Here is a 20416-nt window from a genome sequence, read left to right on the forward strand (position 1 = left end):
GTAGTTATATATAGCTGAAAAAGAAGCCTCCTATCCGCTGCTATTCATACAAGTGAAATTGTGTTCGAGCCTCAAGGTCATGTACAGTGATACAGAGAGAAAGAAAATAGAGAAAGACACGTGGGGATCACCCAAAAGAGCATTCAGTTCACTTCCATAAAAATTTGAAGAAGGACAGGTGGAATAAAAGCAGAAGGCGAAGAAAGAAAAAGCATAATAGAAAAGCTCGAGCACGGAAAGATTCAGGCTTCACGACAAAAAGTATAGTCTTACAAGCCAGTGACTTGTAGTAACGCAGCTGTATACCTTGAGAAATCTGATATATATTATACTTTTTTTTTTGCTCGAAGCAGCATCTCACGTACAACTCTAAAACGTTCTAATACGATCTCATTGCTGGAAAGATGGTTGGTCTCAAATCTGATGCCTATAAATTAAAACAGAACTACGGTATAGTAGTATTCAGGCTGAAAAACAAGGTTTCTTCCCCACGAAAAAAAAATCTAATTAAATGCGGTGTTGCAAAAAGAGGGTGCTATTTTAACTGCGTCTGTGTCGTGCTGTTTCTCGATACAGCCTGAAAGTAACGCCTCATTTATTTCTTTAAAGAAACTATCTCAGGTTATTGTTTTTTGAGTAGAATTAACTATTGTTTACTTATTTTTCACTTATACTGTTGTCTCTCGGAGCAAGACGTCACAGTACTGGGCTCATAAAGAAAGAATCAGGTTACAGCAATAAATGCTGTAACAACATTAATGCTGTAAATTTTTTTTGTTTTACAGAGAAAATTTCATCATAAGGCACACTTTTTATCAGCTAAATATTGTGAATTTATACAAAAAATACCTTGTGCAATCTACATGAAACTATTTTAAACTAATAGATGTTTGGCACATCTATAATACCCAATATGAATCCCGTATTCTGGATCTATTTGGTAGATATCGCATAATTGCTAAATTCACAGAGCCAGAAAATTACCTAACCTACGCAGCTTTGCCCACATCTGTCTGTACGTTGATTTTTCTATCCTTGATCTACCAACTCTGCTGCAGCCACCTTAAAGTACTAGTTCTACGATATCTGGCACAATTACAATAAAACCACATTATTCGACAGTACTTTCGGAAGTCCCGGTCATCTCTACGAGTCGCCCCCGTTCTGGTTAGGTTATGCACTGTCTGCCATTTTGAATTATTCTTAAACTAACTTACACATACATTTATTTTGTTTTCCTGCCCTGGCATTCAGGTGTTGTACTCAACACTATCCTGTATGTCACGGTCATTTCCTTGCTTTCTTTAGTTGTGTGTTTTGTGTGTTCTTTTGTGCGCACCTATGTGCCCTTTTCCTGATGCTGCCAAAACGACAGAGCTTGTGGGCCAGTGAAGCTGTCAAGGGACTGCTTTTTTGCCCAGTCCTTTCACGTATAAGTTTATACATGGCAAAGAAGCGTATTGGCTTGTGCTATAGTGTTTCTTCAAGCTGGCGAATGAGTGGTGGGGCTGGCGTTCCAGTGCACAGACATAATAGACAGCTAAACGAAGAAACTTTCAATGGTGACACAGTACTCGCAAAAACCTTCGGCTACCCCTCTTAACCTTCCGATTTGTAATGGCTACAATTTCGTGAAAAACTATACAAAGTCCTACCCAACGAACTACACTTGGCTAGCGTTGGGGAAGTCAGAATTCAGATGAAACTACAGCAAAGCGCTCAAGCATTTAAAACAGCCTCATGAGTACAGCGTGTTGTAAACATTCCGAGCATACAACTTCTTTTTCAACAACTGAAATGTCGACGATGTTTTTCGTGTGAGCACTGGGAGCCCAATTCGAAAGCTCTTTTGCCGGCAACATCGATTCGTACTTCGATCGGTAATACCATCTGCATTACCTCTCCCAACTCTCAGGTCACTGGCGAGATAGCGGAAAAGATGCACTTCTTCTACTTCCTGGTGTACCGCTACGGAGTGTGCGTGCCTTCCACCTGTTCTCGGGAGGACGTCGAGACCATCGCCGCCAGCCGTGAGTTCTTTTGGCGACCTTGCAGTGTTGTCATCTTTGCGCAGCATCCTGTAGCTGTCGTTCGCGCCGGCGGGGTAACGCGCTACTCTCCGCTTCTACCGAGACGCCCCCTCGCGGGGCAGCCCGAGATGGCACTGCCCGTCTTGGCTTCTGCAATGCACCCGTGTTCGCGTCATGCAAATGCAACGCCAACTTTCGACGCGTGCTACCTACATTGCGAATGTATAGGATCGAAGCGTAGCGCGAGACTCCCGCTGTGTGCACGTTTTCCCAGGGGTCGCCGCCCGTCGTGCGGCGCGCCGCGGTGCTTGGCATTTGGCCCGTACTTAAGACTTAACCTGTTGCGTGCCAGCTTGTGTAGTGTTCCTTCTGCCGAGCGATGCTTCGGACCGGTGATGTAAGAACACATAAGCGGGCCGATGCGCGCGGAACTAAGCTCGCCTGTGCGAAGCTCGAGGATGTACGTTTCGAGAGAAAAAGTGGTGTATGATACTAGCGCTTCGGATTGGCTTGATTGCCGTGTCGCATTCGAGCAGCACTTCCTGTCAAAACAGATTAGGAGGTGACCGTTTTCATCCACAGGCATGTGATTTCACTCGCTCCGATGCGTGGCGCTCCGGGTGGGCGTCACCGCCGAAAGGCGCCACAAGAGCAGTGAGCGACGCAACCGCGAGTTTCATGTACCACTTTTTTTTCACCCGACGGCACACTTCTGTGATCATAGTTCTGTCGTACTGCGAGCGCCTCCATACAAAAGGAACAGTGAACGAAGCAAACATTCGGAAACAGCAGTGATGGAATTCTTTTAGATAAGCGATATCAGCGTATAAAGCTGCAATAAACTTCGCCACTTGTGCATTGATGTTCTGTGTCGGAACCAACAGTTTCCTTAGTTCACCCAAAGCATTGCCATTTTCAGTACTTTTTCGCCCTCAAAGGCTGGAAAATCCCTTCACTTTTCTCCGCATTATTTTAATATATTTCTTCACTTGTTAACGAATGCACTCCTTAACAGAATGCACTTTTAACGGAAGTAAAGGAAAAAAGCATGGAAAAGACTACCATGAACGTAATTACCGTAAGTGACATTACAACTCAATCTAGTGTTAGTTCAACATGAAAACGTATTTACTCCCGATATGGTTGATCCGTGGTGCAGTTTAACACCTTATCTTCGACAAATACAAACAATAAAATTTAGGTTGGCAACGTCGCCGCAGAGAAGCTCTGCTGAACCTACAAGATGCGACTAAGGTGACCGGGCAGAGTTTATTGGATACGAAGGATGCAGCTGCGCTGTGTGAAATTCGTCTCCGGAAAACTGCTGCATATGGGTCCAACGCCAAGACGAGCGTAAAATGCGGTACATGCATGTACAGACAGCCGCAAAAGTTTGCGGGATCTTCATTGCTGCTGCCTCTGCCATCACAAGGCGAGTTGTCGAGGCGCGCGGCAAGTCTGGGGCGGCTATGCTGTGAGTCAGCTTCGAAACCACGCTTTGTGACGGTAGATGGCACAGCAGTGCAGTTTTTCATCTTCCGCCACGCAACGGGGATCCCACAAAATTTCACGCTGACAGTACATGTACACGACAACGAAAAAAGAAGACACTTGTCTAACTCCGGTACACCGATGGTCGAGGGATAGCTTTTTGCTTCCTTTACTATGATTTTGCTGTTTCTTACCTTGGCTCAAATTGTTTGCGGCTGCTATATGTACTCGGATTAAGTACATTAAGTACTCAGTTGCAAGTTTTAACCATTTAGCCCGGGTAAAATCTGGAGGTCGCTATCGTATCCCCTATAGAGAAATTAATCTGGATATCGATTTTCGTTCAAATCCGAGGTCAAATTTCGGGGGTGGGGAGTGAGCCAAACTTTGAGAGGGGGCAGGCCTATGTTGGTAATGACCAGGGCCGAACTTGGGAACACCATCGCATTGGCCATAGTCAAAGTATTTTTCGCCGTCTGACCTAAAGCTGTTGCTGCAAAATTGCCAAGTCCGAAGGTCAATTAAATGTCAGATAAGCCCCCGAACTGAAACTCGTAATTGGCAGTTAGTAGAGCTATCGCTCTAAAAGACCTGAGATGAAGCTGTCATATCTTTTCCTTGCATTCATGTTCGGCAGACAACCTGAACAATAAAACCGTAAACAGAGGCACGTATAAGCGGCAGCTTTTATCGAATAGCCAAGCATCCATAATGCGAGTGTGCTATCGGCAAAGTGACTGCATGGTGGTGGTGGTGGTGGTGGTGGTGGTTGTGTGTGTGTGTGTGTGTGGGGGGGGGGGGGGTATTGAGTGCAGATGGTCGTACATGCCTTTCTTCGGAATCATTTTCGGGGTTTCGTTGAAAAGCAGCGCGATTGTACCATTATCTTCCTTTATTTTCTGCACATTGAGCCGGGTTTGCGCCTTGCTTTGGCTGTTATCTTTGTATTTACCCAAAATATATTCAGTGCAAAAAAATTTGTTTACTTCTTAGCTAGAGTAAAAATTCCTGGCAGCTGGTGACGATTCACTTTTCCCTTCAATGCCGAATTTCAGACCGTAAACTCCCCTAATTGAACATCACTGCACTTGTAACTGACTGAATGCATGGTAGCGTAGCTCGTGTTTTCCAGTGGCGAAACACTTATCGAATACTTGCGAACGACTTCATTTCTGAGCTTCTCGCGATGCTCGCGAGAGACTAGGGGCAAAAATCGCAGTGCTGATTTCTTCTTTGTTGCACGTGGATTACTTTTTTCCTAGAGGACATGCCAAGTACTAATTGCTGTTAGTCAAGGGGCTAGCTCTGCTGATTAGTTTCCGTCCTTGCGTCGAAAATAAGGAAACTCAATGCCGATATCACTGAAAAGTTCGAGGAAAATTTCAGAAATGAAATGAAATATCTGATAAGATTTTCTTAGGTCCACACCAGTTACATAACTTTCTTCTATTGTTGAGGACTGACTGAAGGCGTTAAAGGCAAGCTGAAATGGTTTTTTCGAGAATTCGAGGTTATTTAAGAATTCGAGTCTATGAAGCTTTAAGGTGAGGAATGCAAAGTATTTTTCCGCTAGCATTTCAAATGGTGAAGCAATCGTCGATTAAAACCGCGACGATGTTCAGGCTTCTCCTCACTGCGTTAAAGAAGTGCGGGGAACTCAGAACAACGTCATTTCTGGCGAAATTTCAGATGTCCGCTGCCTTCGCCTACACGCTGCTGTGCGTCGTCCAATGCCGCCAAACAGTGCTTGTAAGCTTCACCTTCAGCAGAGTTGGCTTTCTTCCATGAAACAGTTGTTTCTTCGCTAGAAACGGAGCGCCGTCGTATGTGACGTCACTGATGGGGCCTCTTGCTAGCAAACATAAATTGTAGAGAAGCCTGGGAAGCCCTGCTGCGGAGCGAGGTCTCTGCTCAACAGCAACAAGCCATCCGCCTGGCGACACAAGCCGCGAAGATTCAAGACCTCTTTGCCTGCTTGTGATCGCGGAGGTCCCCGCCCCCGTCCTCTAGGCCTGCGTGCCGAAGTCGGGGAGTAGGGGGCCTCCTTATCTGGTGGAATATTAAAGTTGTTATCATCATCATCATCATCATCTTGCTGCCGTTGCGCACTGCAGAAAAGTCTGAACGCCAACGCACCTTTATTCGGCGATAAAGCCACCATTTCAAATGCTAGCGCAAAGTGATTTCGCAGGCTTTTCCTGTATGTTCCACACGTTGGGCCCTTTAAACTCTACGAATTCAAAAGCCGCTTCAGTCGCCCTTTAAGCTATTCTGTGACTGGTTTGCGAGACGACCAAAAAAAAAAACTGGTTTGGCTAAAGACAGCTCGTAATAAACTTAGACATCCTTTATGTCGCGACAACCATTTTTGATTGCGCAAGGTACTACAAGCGCTTAATTATTACAGAACGATTTTGCTCGGTCTTATTTTGTTAATGCTTGGAAGAGGCGTACATTTTTTGCCTGTTCAAATAAAGTTTAGTCGTGAGACAGCGGACGCCCTGCCGTTTGTTGCCAAAGTACTCGCTTCTTTCGCTTTGCGAAGTCCTTAAGGTGTTGCTTCACAGTTATCGGTTTTTCCTTTGCTAACAATCGCCTGTGAACACTGCCAAAAGCAAGCAAGGCATCGTCTCGGCTTGCAGCACGTGTTGTCGCAATAGCACGCCGTACCTTTTTTTCGAAAATAATTGGAGACTGTTTCCTAGCACAGAGAAAAAGAAGGTAGCCATGGAACGCGCCTGCGAGGTCCGCTTCCTGTTGTTCCGGAGTGAGGAAACGATACTTTGAAGCTGTGTCGGCCCAGACGCGCCTCAGTTTACCGCGTTCGCTTATGCAACTTAATACAAAGATTGAACCTCTTGCCTTTCTAAAAAGACCCTCAGCGTTACGTGCTCCTTAAAAAAATAAACATGAAAGCAGATATACCAGCGCTCCTTTGGTATTTTTTAATTGGTAATACAAAACCAGAGTTTTTAAAAGCACGCCTTTGCGAGCCGTTTCGTCCACGACGCCTCGGTTTACGCTTAATGCCTTAATGTTTGTTATTTCTCTACTTGCAGTCGTCAAGTCTGCAGAGTTCGAAGTCAAGGTTTCCAACTGTGAAGTGAAAGACGAGAACGGGAAGCTGAACCCGGACCAGACGGCCATCGTGTAAGTGTTGCGTACCGATGCTCTTCGCACTTCTGGAGGCTATAGAAATAAGAATATAGGCTCACTGGCTGTAAAGGAACAGGGGAGAAAAATGAAAGAAAGCCGGCAATATTTGAATATGTTGCCGTTGCCTTCACGGGAGTCCTTTTTCAAACGGCTTAGAGCGTAATCCTTTCTCTGTAATTCGCATGGCCTCTTCCATTGTGTTTGTGCGCTCATTTTCTAATTCTTGCCGTAGATGAGGGCGTTTCCTTTTTGCAAAGACCCACAGTACTCGCAGAGGCTAGTATTAACATGTATTTTCGCAGCCTAACTGTACTTTTTGCACACCCTTCAGCAGTGGATCATATCTTTGTCGACTGTTTCCGCAGGAAGATGCAACCATGGCGAAACAAAATTCCACAGGTGAATTAAAAATTAAACAGGCAGAAATATAAATGCCTGATGGTGCGCTATGCAGTGAATTTTTATTACGTACTCCCGTTATAGTTTTTGTTGAAGAAAGCTTTACCATGAGGTACTATTCCCATCCCGTGTGTGCAGAACTCAAGAAACAGTTTTGGATCTATTGACTTCAAATGTCGTCGAGCCGCAGAAACATTACTTTTTTAGTTCCTGAACTCCCAGCACATCCAACCACGTTAGAGATCCCGGCCATAAGCGAGCTCGTTTAGCACGTGATCAGGCCATCTGAAACAACTGCTGTAAATGGTGAATAGTTAACTGTGGGGTTTAACGTCCAGAAGCGCCACATGGACTGTGAGACGCCCCGTAGTGGAAGGGAGGGCTCCGGATTACTTTAGACCACCTGGCATTTCTAATGTGCGCTCACATCCTACAGCACATCATGTTTTTTTTTTTATTTCACCTCTATCGAAATACGACCGCCGCGGCCGGGATTGGACCCGCGACCCAATCAGCTACTGAGCCAACACTGCGGGTTTTCTACTGAAAATACCTTGAATATATCTTGAGAGCTTCTGGTGCAGATCGGGCCTCTCGCGCGCGCTACATGGTACCTAAGGCAGCCGGAAGAAAACCAAAGCGCACCTTCATTTTGCTGTACACTTACAGAATGGAGGTGGTGCCATTTGCGTCAGTAATATGCGCAAAAATGTTACGAACTAAAGTAATGTCAGTAAGAAAATCTCAAGCAGAACGAAGGCCGTGAAAAAAATTGTTAACTGAACACGTCTACATACAGCATCCCATGAGATGTAGACTTTTTCACCTTAATGTATAAGCTGATAACACTCTGCGAAGGACAGGAATAGCTTCGAGGAGAAGGTAAATTGAAGCGTGTGGACCCAGTGAAGCGCGGAGCCTCACATTTTCTGAAAAATCGGTTAGCTGGCTAATTTGCTGAGGCATACTGTAAAAAATATTGGTAATAAACACAGTTTTTGTTCACCCTTTGCAATATAACAAAAACTTGAGTTCCAACGAGTAATTTTCCTCAGGAATAATAAATGGGGCTTCATTCGGCGTGCAAAATTTATTCGTTAGTCCCATGTGTTTTAGTTCCGTTCATGATGTTTTAACGAAATGGTGAACATGAGATGAATAACAAGAGTGTTGCAAACCAGGGGCTTCTTGGAGGCAAAGGGTTAGGCGTTGCTTAGGCGTAGAATGGATTTAGTCTGCGCATAACGCCATACAAGATCCATGATTCCCTATCTGTAAATTCGCATCTTGGACTTTTTAAGAGCTTTAGCTCTTATTCATCACGTTCCTCGATTTCTTGGGTCTGCTACCACCTCCCTTCGGCGTGAAAATTTCGAAGACCGAGGAATTCAAGATGACGGCCCCCCTAGTAAATCGATATAGCAACCCAATTGGTGATCGATTGGTTACGTCATTAGCATATCGAATAGGTGATTGATTGGTGATGTCACTGATTTTGTGACGTCATAACTAGTCACGTGACTGTGCTTAATCCCTTATAAGAATATAACTCAGTAATTAATGAGTTCATCATAAAACTATTTATATATTTGGAATCCTCTAGATGAGTAGAACACGGTAGACACCAATATTAACTAATGAAGTTAATATTTAATTATGGTTAGGCTTATGTTTAGTTGCTTATAATTTGTTAACCGATAACGTCATGATCTAACTGGCATATTCGTAACGAGCTCGATGAGTAGAACATGTTAGACACCAATATCGGCTGATTAGGTTAATATTTAGTTATGGTCTGACATAACATAGCGGCCGTGACGTCAGCACTTGGCAGCTCACAAGACGGTAGGCGCCCGCTCGCCTTGAGGTATGGAAAAGTAGCCTAATCACGTGGTAATACATCGCATGGACGATATATTGCGCTACCAAACAGCTAACGCTCGTTACTTCTATGTCGTCCACAAGGTGGCGGGATATTTTTGGGAACGTCATTCAGAGTGAAAAATCTGCACCATGAAGATGTTACGAGCCAGTGCACAAGTCGGGTAAGAACACGACTTAAACGCTGCGTCTATTGCCTGTTTGATTTTTTTTCTCTCCCATAATTACGTCATTCTTTGTCGATTAAAGGTAAACTCAGGAAAAATTAAGTTACCCTGCGTCGATAGTTCACCGATTTCTAATGAAAAAAGTGCTACTGCAGGCAAGAAAAGTTTAAAAATTGAAAAAAGGTGACGCCACTGAGATACGTCATGGCACGTCAAAGCACGGATCTCTGAGGCCATGCAACATATCCATTCACCTCCAAATGGTGATCGCGGAGTCCTTTTCGGTCTTGAGGTCACGAGGGGTTGAATAATCGAGTGATGGGATAGTTTTCAAATCCAATTATCTCGGCAACAACTGCGCCTTTTAATGCCGGACAAACATGAGCATAGCGCTGGAAAGGACCACATAATCGTTTTTTATCAAAAACTAAAACTTGGATGCAGCGTTTGTAGTTCGGGGGATGCCAGCGCTTGTCCCTCCCCCATTCTTCGCTTCACTTTGACGTGCATACCTCTTTCGTTTCATTTCTTCATTCTGCCTGCTGGTATCCTTCATTTCCGCTGTCCCAGCTCAGGTGCTTCAGTATCGATGGCAGATGCCGGGGCTAGCAAAAATATTTTCCTTCCTTTTTATTATTATTTTAATGAACAACTTACTACAACTACTACTACATACGAAGTGACATATCAAGTGACATATACCGACATATTGCTGGTAGACAGTTTAGTGGCATTCAGCGGAAAATGCCAATAAAAACGGGCACACGGGACGCCGAAGCAGCAAAGGAACATATTGCATAACGAATGAAACGGTCCTCAAGGCGGGTACGGGAAGACTAAGGCATGACGTCCGGGTGTGTGCACTCCGTGCAGACCTAGAAAAACAATAATGGGCATTATCGAAAACAAATAAGTCGCATTTGCAGAGTCTCCATGTGCCAAAATAGAAGGCAAAACCCTCAACAAGGGGCGGCAGACGTGGTGTCAGTTATTAGCTCAGCACGCACGTGCTGAATCGAACGCGGCCTTTGATTATTGCAGACGTTCGCCATGTAGCAGCGAGCGTATTGTATCTGCAGGTGTAGGACGCCCGAAACGAAGCAGAGAAGAAAGTGGAGGCGAAAGCGCTGTGGGCGGTCGGCGAACCAGCATGTCGCGGCTCTCAGCCCCACTGTGCTTACGCATAGCGTACAGGTTCCTGGACAGTCCACGTACCCGGGAATATATAGCGGCGTAGCTCGTAGCACTACCACGCGACTTAGAGAGTCTTCGTAGTGCGTTCTATACACCTAGTAACTCACCTTGGTCACGCGAAATACCGTAGTAAGGCGTTTTGCTGAGGAGCAAAGGAAGTGACCTGCGGCCGCAGGCGCTGTGTTTAAGAGAGGGAGCTTGCGTGACTGAGTAGACGCCTATACTCACTTTCATAATTTCATCGACTAAAGTTGAAAATACAGCTGGTGCTAGCCACTCAGGAGCGCAATTACCAATACTGCTAGCAGCCCGCCCCCTAGACGGCATGTACACTGGATTGGACCATGTACACTGGGCTGTTACGATGGTCCAAGTGCCTGGCGCGAACCACTTGCGAGCTGCAGTGGCGATTCAGCCCCTGATTTTCTGGCACTACCTCCACGTTCCACTTCAGTACCAACAAACTGGCGGACAGTAATCATGGTTTATGGTTTATGAGGGTTCAACGTCCCAAAGCGATTCAGGTTATGAGGGACGCAGTAGTGAAGGGCACCGGCAGTTTCGACCACCTGGGGTTCTTTCACGTTCGCTGACATCGCACAGCATACGGGCCTCTAGAATTTCGCCTCCATCGAAATTAGACCGCCGCGGCCGGGATCGAACCCGCGTCTTTCGGGCCGGCAGCCGAGCGCCGTAATCACTCAGTCACCGCGGCGGCCCGACAGTAATCATCGTCATAATGGGCCCAGAGTAGGGAACACGATCTGATGCATACAGGTATAGTCCAACGATGGTCTACGACGCGGTCAATTAATGTTTGTCACTACAAAGTGGCCACAGCTACTAGAAGGCCATAAGGCTCCTCTATTTCTTTAAAGGTAGCGACTACACGCGTTCCCCCTCGGGGGGGGGGGGGGGGGGGGGGGGGGGGGGGCTAAGGAGCAGCGTTATCAGACGACGCGCCGATCTCTTACGTGCATTCCGCGGACGCCTGAAGCCACACTCGATGCACACACGGACCAGTTATTTAAAGAGATTTGTGGCCAATGTTAGTCAGTAAACTTTAAAGGGCAGGGATATTAACTTGCACGAGCCCGCACCAAGTTATATGTTGAAATACAACGCGCGCGTTACTGACGCAGCTCATTGCTCTGAACAGTTCATCGGAGAGGTGGTCATACAGCGACAAATATTTTTTTGTATATTTCAGCATTCAGCGTAAGCCTGAAGTAGACACGATATTGTGATCAGCTGATTGGGCTCGTTTCCTAGTTCGAAAGATATGGGCGGATTGCGAACTTTCGGATACTTTTGGAAACGTTGCGCACCAAGCGCCCTAAGAGTGTGCAGTGAATACGCACTGTTAAGAGCTTCAATGTGTTTGTCTCTGTTCGGCAGTATTCGCATGATTACACAGTCTTTCTAACCTGAGGATATTCGGTACCAATACTCTAATACCTTGAATACGGAGAAAAAGAGGGTTGCACTGCGACTGTGGGTGATAAGCCAGAAAATTTGTGTTAGGTTTTCTTTTTTTTTTGAGGCGCAGCAGAACAAAAGAAACACCGCTTTGCAACTCGAATTTTATTGCAATCTATAGTGAAGTAGTCCTGTAATAAAGAAGGGGTCCTGTAATAAAACAAAATATGCAGAAAGTTAGAAAGGAGAAGCCTTAATTGACCTCGCGTACCGGCCTGCACAGAACACGACAAGGCGCGTCAAAAAAACTAATCCCAAGCGGTCTTTTCCTTGTAGCCCAAAGCCAACCCAAGAACAGCTGCATATCATATGTCCGCCTGGCGCGTGGTGCATGTCCATGGCGATATTAACACGTGTGCCTTTAATGCACAGAATCAAATCAGTGCCCGGCACGTTTGACATAAAATTTATGTCTATGAGCATGTGCAGGTGATCTTGGATATACTGTACGCACAATAAACCCGAAGGAGGTTCGGGTATATGTGATATCGCATATAAAACGTATTAAATGACACCGACACTTTGAAATCGCGTTGTGTAATAAGGCCCGATACATTACAACCACGTTATGTACAAAATAAATTATTCACCTCCATGGTTGCTTTCAGCAGGCGAATGAAATTAACCAAATGCGAAGGGTCGCTCTAAATTACTTGTTTTGGCCTCTTCATTTTCTAATGATTCAATGCTCAGCCAACACAATAACTGTTTATCACAGCCAAACACACGCGCCGCAGGTAATTAAAACAAACGCGTTGTATTGGAATCCGATGCTATTCGAGAGAATTGCGGGGTGCGAAACCACAATGCTTATTACCTACAAATCCGCGTTATTAAAAATTCCGGAGCAATAATAGCGCTTCTAAGATATTGCTGATGAAATAGCATACGCACGAACGAAAGCACGTCAGCCAGGCGAAAGGCTGCCTGAGGTTAGGTTAGCGCAGTACGGGACAAAGAAGAGAGAGGCGGGACACGACGACGCTGTCGAGAGCGGCGGGACAACGTCGTGTCCCGCCTCTCTCTTTTTTGTAGTTGTGTTCATTCGCAGAATAATCTGTCGTGGTGTCATCGTGGAGACACTTGTCGTTACGGGCACGCAGCTGCAGTGAGTAATGACAGAAATGACTACGCAAGCCGTTTTCTTTTGTCATGTATCCGTGATGTGTAAATGCGGCCTCAGCGTTCAAATTTGCCGCGTCTGGTCACCTAAACGCCACGCAGTGCCGCCACGCGGCAGCAAACATTGCTAGGCCGCGGACTCCCCATTGTTTGGCCCTGTCGTTTGACCAGCTGTGCTGCACTGTGATACAGATACACAAATCACAGATCACCAAGACACGAGTACTGAGCAGCGTATGCTGCTTAGATAACTCTTCAGCGCGCCACTTGCGTCCCATAGGTAAAGGCAATTGGATTTGCGCGTGGTTTCAAGGGACGTCTCAAGTCTGGCTTTCTCGGGCAAAAATTTGGAAAATTGGAAAATTGTAAGACACTGTTATGGAAATATTTTAGGTAATGGTCCATTATTCTGATATGCAGCAAACTCGTTCTTTTAGAATGTTTCCAGCGATCGCATAACTAAGTCTTCCATAGAAAACCAATGTGCAGAGCTTTTGGACGATAGCAAAAACATGAATATACAAAAAAAACAAGACTGCCTTCGGGTGATCTGCAGAAGTATTGATTATTATGGTGAAATTTCACATTATACGAAAAAAATTGCGTTCATAAACGGTTTCCCGTTAAATGCTTTTGTCCAGAATTGCTGGGTATAGCCCGGACAAAGACAAGTCCTTTTGTCGAAACGTTGGCTAGGAGACCGAGTCTCCTCCCTTGCCCCCTCAGCCCTTGTTACTGCACCCTTGGTCGTGTTAAGTTGCTCTAATTTAAATGTAATATATAATGGCGCAACGGGAGGCCTATCATGTACCGGGGCAGTGTCAGTTTATAAGCGGACATGAATTCTGGAGTCGTCACCCCTGCGTGTTAAAATTTCCGCTTGTGTGCGTGATTAAATTGCAGCTGTGTGCATGATTTATTCGGCACAATCTCAACCATCTCTACAGTGGCATTGGCTATTTCGTTACCCAGGCATATCCGAGCGTTATATACTGTAGAGGCCCGCATTTCGCGACAGATTGCTGGGAAAAAAAGGGACGGTATAGAGAACATGAAGCTCAATTTTAAACGCAGCCAGAAATGAACTATAATTTTAATTCTTGTAATATGAAGTACCAACAAGAATGAGAATTTTTTTCATTATAATGACTCACTTTAGCTCTTTTTCATTCAAATCGCACGTCTAAAAAAGCCGTCGATTCAGGGAAAATGCCAAACTAGATGGCGATCGTAAATAGATCTTGCTGATCCGTCTGTCTCGTTTTCTGCAACTTTTTAAAAAGGGTTGTGCACATCGACAAGAATGCAGCATATCAGTTTCTCAACACTCAAGAAAAATGGCACAAGGGATGCGCACGCATGTCGGAACCAATTGTTGCTATACAAAACCCTATGACCTGCTGAAAAAAGCCACCTTTATTAGTCCCAGTGTCGGGCACTGAGGAATAGCCAGCTATAATCGTACTCATCGCAACGCGGTCAAAGTAACGTGGGGTTTTCCCCGTGCTATTCTCATGATGTAAAATATTAGATAGAAAGTTCCTGTTCTGTTTGATTTTTATGAACCGCGGTAGTACGCCTTCAGCAGTATCTGTGGACTGTTCTCAGCGCACAACCGTCTGCGTGTGACACATAAGGCCGTCGCAAAGCTGAAATATTGTCACGTGGCGGCGCAATAAGCAGGAAAACTTCGACAGGAAATTTCTTACTAGTGCAGGTCAAACTTCTGCCAACAAACAGAAAACAACTCAGCGGTGGGCCTAGCAGCCGGGGTATTCGGCGGTCGTCGCGATGAGAACGATAATTATTCACGGCCGCGCTCTGTTTGAAGATGAGCGCAAACTTACAAGATATTGCGCCTGCAATGCCGTCAGCAATCACGAACGTTATAAAAGCTGTGGCACGGGGCCACAGATGTTCCAGAACATCTCGTCGTGTCTAGACTGGCTAAGAGAGAACATTAATACCGCGTGGCAGCAACGATAAATAAAGAATGAAGATAAAAGAAGCCCAGAAAAGCATCCCACCGGCATTTCGATTTCGAAATTTAAAATGCAGTGAGCTGAAGTTCACATCCGTAGGCTGCACAGATCTTCATTCGTGAGCAATCAGCCTGGTGTTAGTCAGCCACATCGATCGCCACAGAAAAAAAAAAATGAATCAGAAGACGATTTACGATTCCTAGCGTTCCTATAGCTTAACTTACTACTATGCAATTGTAGAGACGTGCCTATTTTTCACATTTTTTTTTCTTCTGAAGGCCCGTAGTCAGTGACCGCTAAGTTGGAAATAAAAGAAAACCTTAATCTTGGTGGTGTCCCCAAGAAACAAGGCGCATACATCAGGGAAGAGGTGAATACCGAATAAGATATCGGAGTTATAGGTACTGCCCATAGATAAGTTGTAGGTCTAAATATAAGCATACCATTTTTTTTATTTTCGCGGCAAAAGTTGAAGCACAATTGGATGCACATGGATGTAAGTGTACACTGCACAGTAATAATAAAGAATATGTACTTCACATTTGGCATCTGTCTTTAGAGGCTTGCAATGCAGCTGGGAGAACGCAAATGGAAACTATTTCCCAGGAGCCAGCGGATCTGTCAGATTGTACCACAAGCAATTTCGGCGCTTTGATGGCCACTGCACATCGTCGACCTCTTTTTCAGGGTGACAGGCTCGTGTAGGAATGTCATGATTTCCTCTACATCATTAAGCCAACCATCCACTCTTCTAGGCGTGTTTGCAATGACGTTACAGACAAGTGCATAAAGATGCGCAGAAGTGTGCTAGAGCCTGATTAGAGTAACGGATACTGGCAAGCAGAGGTTTTTGCACCCCTCTGTGCTGTTTTCGATTTCTGGGTTTCCCCACTTAGTCACTGAAACAGCCACCAGTAGCTAACGATTAAATTAGTAGCCACCAGTAGCTAACCAAATTAAATTTTGTGGTCCGACTTCTGGTCCGATTTGTATCAAGTCAACTGATTGATTGAGTTCGTGGTACCGGGTCACGGTCAGCCGCTGTGTTGAAAAATAAACACGTCGATGACGGCTGAGGATAGCTTACAAAAATGCTGATATTGCTAAGTCAGCGGAACTCAGAGGACTGTGCTGACGTTCGAGGAATCAGTAGAGCGCATAAAAAGCGTTTTCTTTTAATCTCCCAAAAATATTATTCTTAATCGCCTAAACATTTGTACATGCTACGGGAACTAGGCAAAAAATGTCGCGAGTGCATGGAAAGGCGTATGTTAATGATGCATGGAGAGGCAGTAAACAGATATGGAATGTGGGGTTTGCCATCGCGAAGCGACACATGAGGGACGCCATCGTGGAAGGCTCAGAATTAATTTATACCACCTGGTGCTCTTTGCACTGGCATCGCACAGCACACGGGGGTTTTATGCATTTCGCCTCCGTTAAAATGCTGCGCTGCGGCTCAGGTTTGATCCCGCCACTGTGGGATCAGCAGCCGAACGCCCAAGATGCGTGAGGCACCGCGGCGAGTCGGCAATAAGCATCACCATAGCACTGCAATAACTCCACATGCGCAGCAGGGCTCGTTCCAGGTTCATTGGGTGGGGCGGAGTGGGGAGTAAAGAAGAAAAGAAAGAAGACGCTGCATTTCACTCTATGCGCCGCCAGAGGTGACAGATTTAAGTACTATTTCCGCAAAAAAATCGTTTTTCTATGTTTACCTAACTCCCTGTCATTTTCGCAGGACGCTGGTGTGCATCCTGACGGTGATAGCGTTAGCCTCGACTGGAGTGGATCTCGTCAAGAAGGCCATGCGACAGCCCGACAAGAAGGAAACGGAGGCTGAAAGTAAGTGACCTGGCTCATTTGCGCGCGTTCGGTCATTTGTCATTTTGTCAATTGATGTACTATTGTTATTATGAAATTATGGGACTTTTCGAGCTCTTAGGTTTAAAACTTCCAGGCAGTGAGAAAAGTGTCGTCCAAGCGCCATGGGCTCAGCATGGGCTCAGAGCTTCCTTCACGAAGCAGTGGTAGCATGGTGGTGGTGGCCAGAATCGATTCATCCTAATGGGAATTGCACAGATTGCTGCTGTAAGCATCCTGACGAGTTGTATTAAGGACGAGTATTTTCTGGCTGCAGCCGGCAGAATAGCACGCACATAAAGTTGACAGCAGTTTCACCCTTGGCTGCCTATGGTCACGTGACTATACTGTCGGTACAATCCCACAGGCGCACTCGAGCAGACGACGCCTAGAGGTGCGATGACATGGCGAGATATTTCATCTAACGCGTCTCTGAGTGCGACCTAAACAGGAGCCGCCACGGTGGTTCAGTGGCTATGGTACTGGGCTGCTGACCCGAAAGACACGGGTTCGATCCCGCCCACGGCGGTCGCAATTCGACGGAGGCGAAATGCTAAAGTCCCGTGTACTGTGCGATGTCAGGGCACGTTGAAGAACTCGAGGTGGTCGAAATTGTCCGGAGCCCTCCACTGGGCGGCGTCCTTCATAGCCTGAGTCTCTTTGGGACGTTAAAGCCCACAAAAAAGCCCATAATGTTAAATCCCGTTAAAGTCCGAGGCATGCACCCAATGTACAGTTTAGCTGCCTTATTTTTTATTTATTGATACCTCAAATGCCCCTTTTGGGGCATTAAATGAGGGTTGGGTCGTTACAGCATGTCGATGAGTTTTTTCAATGAACGCCTTCAAGCGAGCTGCATTAGAGATGTGATCTGCGTCGACAGGAAGGCGATTCCAGTCCTTGGCGGTCTGGGGAAAGAAAGCGTTAAGGTGCGCAGTAGTATGTGCGGATGGTGCGTAGACGTCTTTGTCGTAATTAATGCCGAGTATGACCGGTAACTGCAAACTTCGCTTAATGTTAACTAAAGGAATTGGATGTATTGCTGGCAACTGGCAAAATATTCTAAGGAACAAAATGCCGACCATGTGGTCTCACTGGTTAGCTGTAGTCACCTGACAAGCGCAGCGGCGGAAAGCAGCAGAAAGTGCGTTCATCGGTTTTTGTGGCGCAATTGATTAACGCCGTGTTCTAGGACGCTGAAGACAGCAGTTCGCATCGCTATTCATGAGGGAATTTTTCAGATCTTTTTTATGGAAAAAGAAAGCCGGACCATTCAATATTTTTTTTTCCTATCGGAGTGTGTTGCCTTTAGGTTACATTCTGAGAAGAAGTCCATGCATGCGGCCTTTTCTACCGGTTGTCGGCACAATATGCGCGCCCTCTTCATATAATCAACAATTACAAATTCGCAAACCATTTACCAATTCCTCTCTGTGCGTGCCACCTTTTAGGTTGCATCGTCTGTTTTCGTTTTATGGGCTTTAAGGTCCGAAGGATACTCAGGTAATGAGGAACGCTGTACAGTGGAGGGCTCTGGACAATTTCCACCACCTCGTGTTCTTTAACGTGCCCAAGTCAATGAGCCGATAACCAATGAGACGACACTGTCGGCATTTTGTTCTTCGGGATATTTTGCCAGTTACCAGTAAAATATATCCACTTCCTTCAGTTAACATTAAGCACAGTTCGCACTTGCCGGCCATACTCGGCGCAACTGTACATTGAGTACATGCCTCATACTTTAACGGGGTTTGACGTCATGGGCTTTTTATGGGCTTCAACGTCCCAAAGCGACTCAGGCTATGGGGGACGCCGCACAGTGGAGGACTCCGGACAATTTCTACCACCCCAGGTTCTTTAACATGCCCTGACATCGCACAGTACACGGGGCTTTAGCATTTCGCCTCCGCCGAATTGCGACCGCCGTGGCCGGGATCGAACCCATGTCTTTTGTGTCAGCAGCCCAGCACCACAGTGATGTAGCCAGAAATTTTGTTCGAGGGGGGCTATGCTGGCAGCGCGGCCTCATCCTTATAGAATTTGTAGAGGGATCAAATACATTTATCACAATTCCATTGTCATTGCCAATGATATTGCGTATTAGATGCTGCAAACAAGTTCTTTAACGCTACGCACTGTCAAGACAAGTGAAATATGTATTTTTCATAAAAGAATATATTCGTATGTCCCAAGAACTGTGGCAGAAAGAACTGATATCAATGCTTCCACCTTTTTTGTCTATTTAGTAAGTAAAGAAGATGTCTCATGAATTTTAGAACTATATCAGTTGGAAACCAGCAAAGTAGTGCATTTCCCTGATATGAATGATCAAGTTTAGGAGAAATATTATAACAAATCTTCGTCATTCAGGAACATTGTTTACAATTTTGTACATATGCAATGGCCAGGAAAAAATCTCAGTGACGCTGTCCTTTGTTCCAATCTATTACGCGGGGCAGCTGTCACCGGTCGAGTATTGTAATTCCACCAAAATTTTAGTCGCAACAGACAGCACATACAAAAAGCAGTTGTGCAAAATATACATTAGAAATGCGAAGATACAGCTTGAGAAAGGGCAAAAAAGCGTCGCCGGAAAGTCCACTGCCTGTATACAGAAAACGTGGCAAGAAGATATTTGAATGTACGAATATTATCAAATAAATCTACATACCTAAGTTAAAGTTGCTCTATATAATACGTGAAACAAGCCAAATAAACATGTTGCGCAATCATAGATAGTAACCTTTACGCACAGAAAGACAGACTATCCTGCAAAAATAAACTATGATCGCAGAAATCGTGATATGTATTTGGGCCATGCTGCGTTCGCGACAGCACCAGATGGATAGAATAATAAAGGAAGAAGGCCGAAATCAATACGAAAATGCATATTTTAGCTGCCTTCAAAGTGGCAACACTCATTCTGTACAGAAAATTAAAGAATGGTATTGGTCTGGTTGAAAAAAGAGATAAAGGCAGGTAGCTAAAAAAAAAGGAAAGAAAAGGACAAACTAAAGGCACAGGTGATGCGACAAGTTGAACTGCCCAATATCCAAGAGTGTTTGTTGGGAAACGCCGCGTAGGCCGGGCTTTCAATGAGCAAGGTCGATCAAATTGGTTAACGATGTCCTCGCAATTTTCGTATTCGCATGAAAACCTTGATCATAATGCTAACTATTAGAATAAACGGCAAAACATTCTGCGGTTTTAAAGGCTAATGAATAGTCATACGTTTTCCTAATTACGCGTTTATGGAACTGAACGAACAGAGCTTTTTACTTGCATTGGTTTTTCTGCTTCGCTATATATAGGACAAAGTTTATGAGAAATTTCTATCCATAAATAATAATAATAATAATAATAATAATAATAATAATAATAATAATAATAATAATAATAATAATAATAATAATAATAATAATAATAATAATAATTGGCTTTTGAGGAAAGGAAATGGCGCAGTATCTGTCTCATATATCTTTGGACACCTGAACCGCGCCGTAAGGGAAGGGATAGAGGAGGGAGTGAAAGAAGAAAGGAAGAAAGAGGTGCCGTAGTGGAGGGCTCCGGAATAATTTCGACCACCTGGGGATCTTTCTAACGTGCACTGACATCGCACAGCACACGGGCGCCTTAGCGTTTTTCCTCCATA

General features: G+C 45.1%; 1 protein-coding gene across 1 annotated transcript in view; it reads left to right on the forward strand.

The window, feature by feature from the left end:
- LOC144115548 (nose resistant to fluoxetine protein 6-like) overlaps positions 1–20416 on the forward strand; it is a 247788-nt gene that overhangs the window by 162026 nt on the left and 65346 nt on the right. Inside the window, exons 3-5 of the mRNA XM_077649975.1 lie at positions 1916–2030; positions 6581–6671; positions 16643–16746. Coding sequence (XP_077506101.1) covers positions 1916–2030; positions 6581–6671; positions 16643–16746 — 310 coding nt within the window. The remainder of the gene's footprint in view (positions 1–1915; positions 2031–6580; positions 6672–16642; positions 16747–20416) is intronic.

This window comes from Amblyomma americanum, chromosome 1 (assembly GCF_052857255.1).
Source record: "Amblyomma americanum isolate KBUSLIRL-KWMA chromosome 1, ASM5285725v1, whole genome shotgun sequence".
Taxonomy (NCBI): domain Eukaryota; kingdom Metazoa; phylum Arthropoda; class Arachnida; order Ixodida; family Ixodidae; genus Amblyomma; species Amblyomma americanum.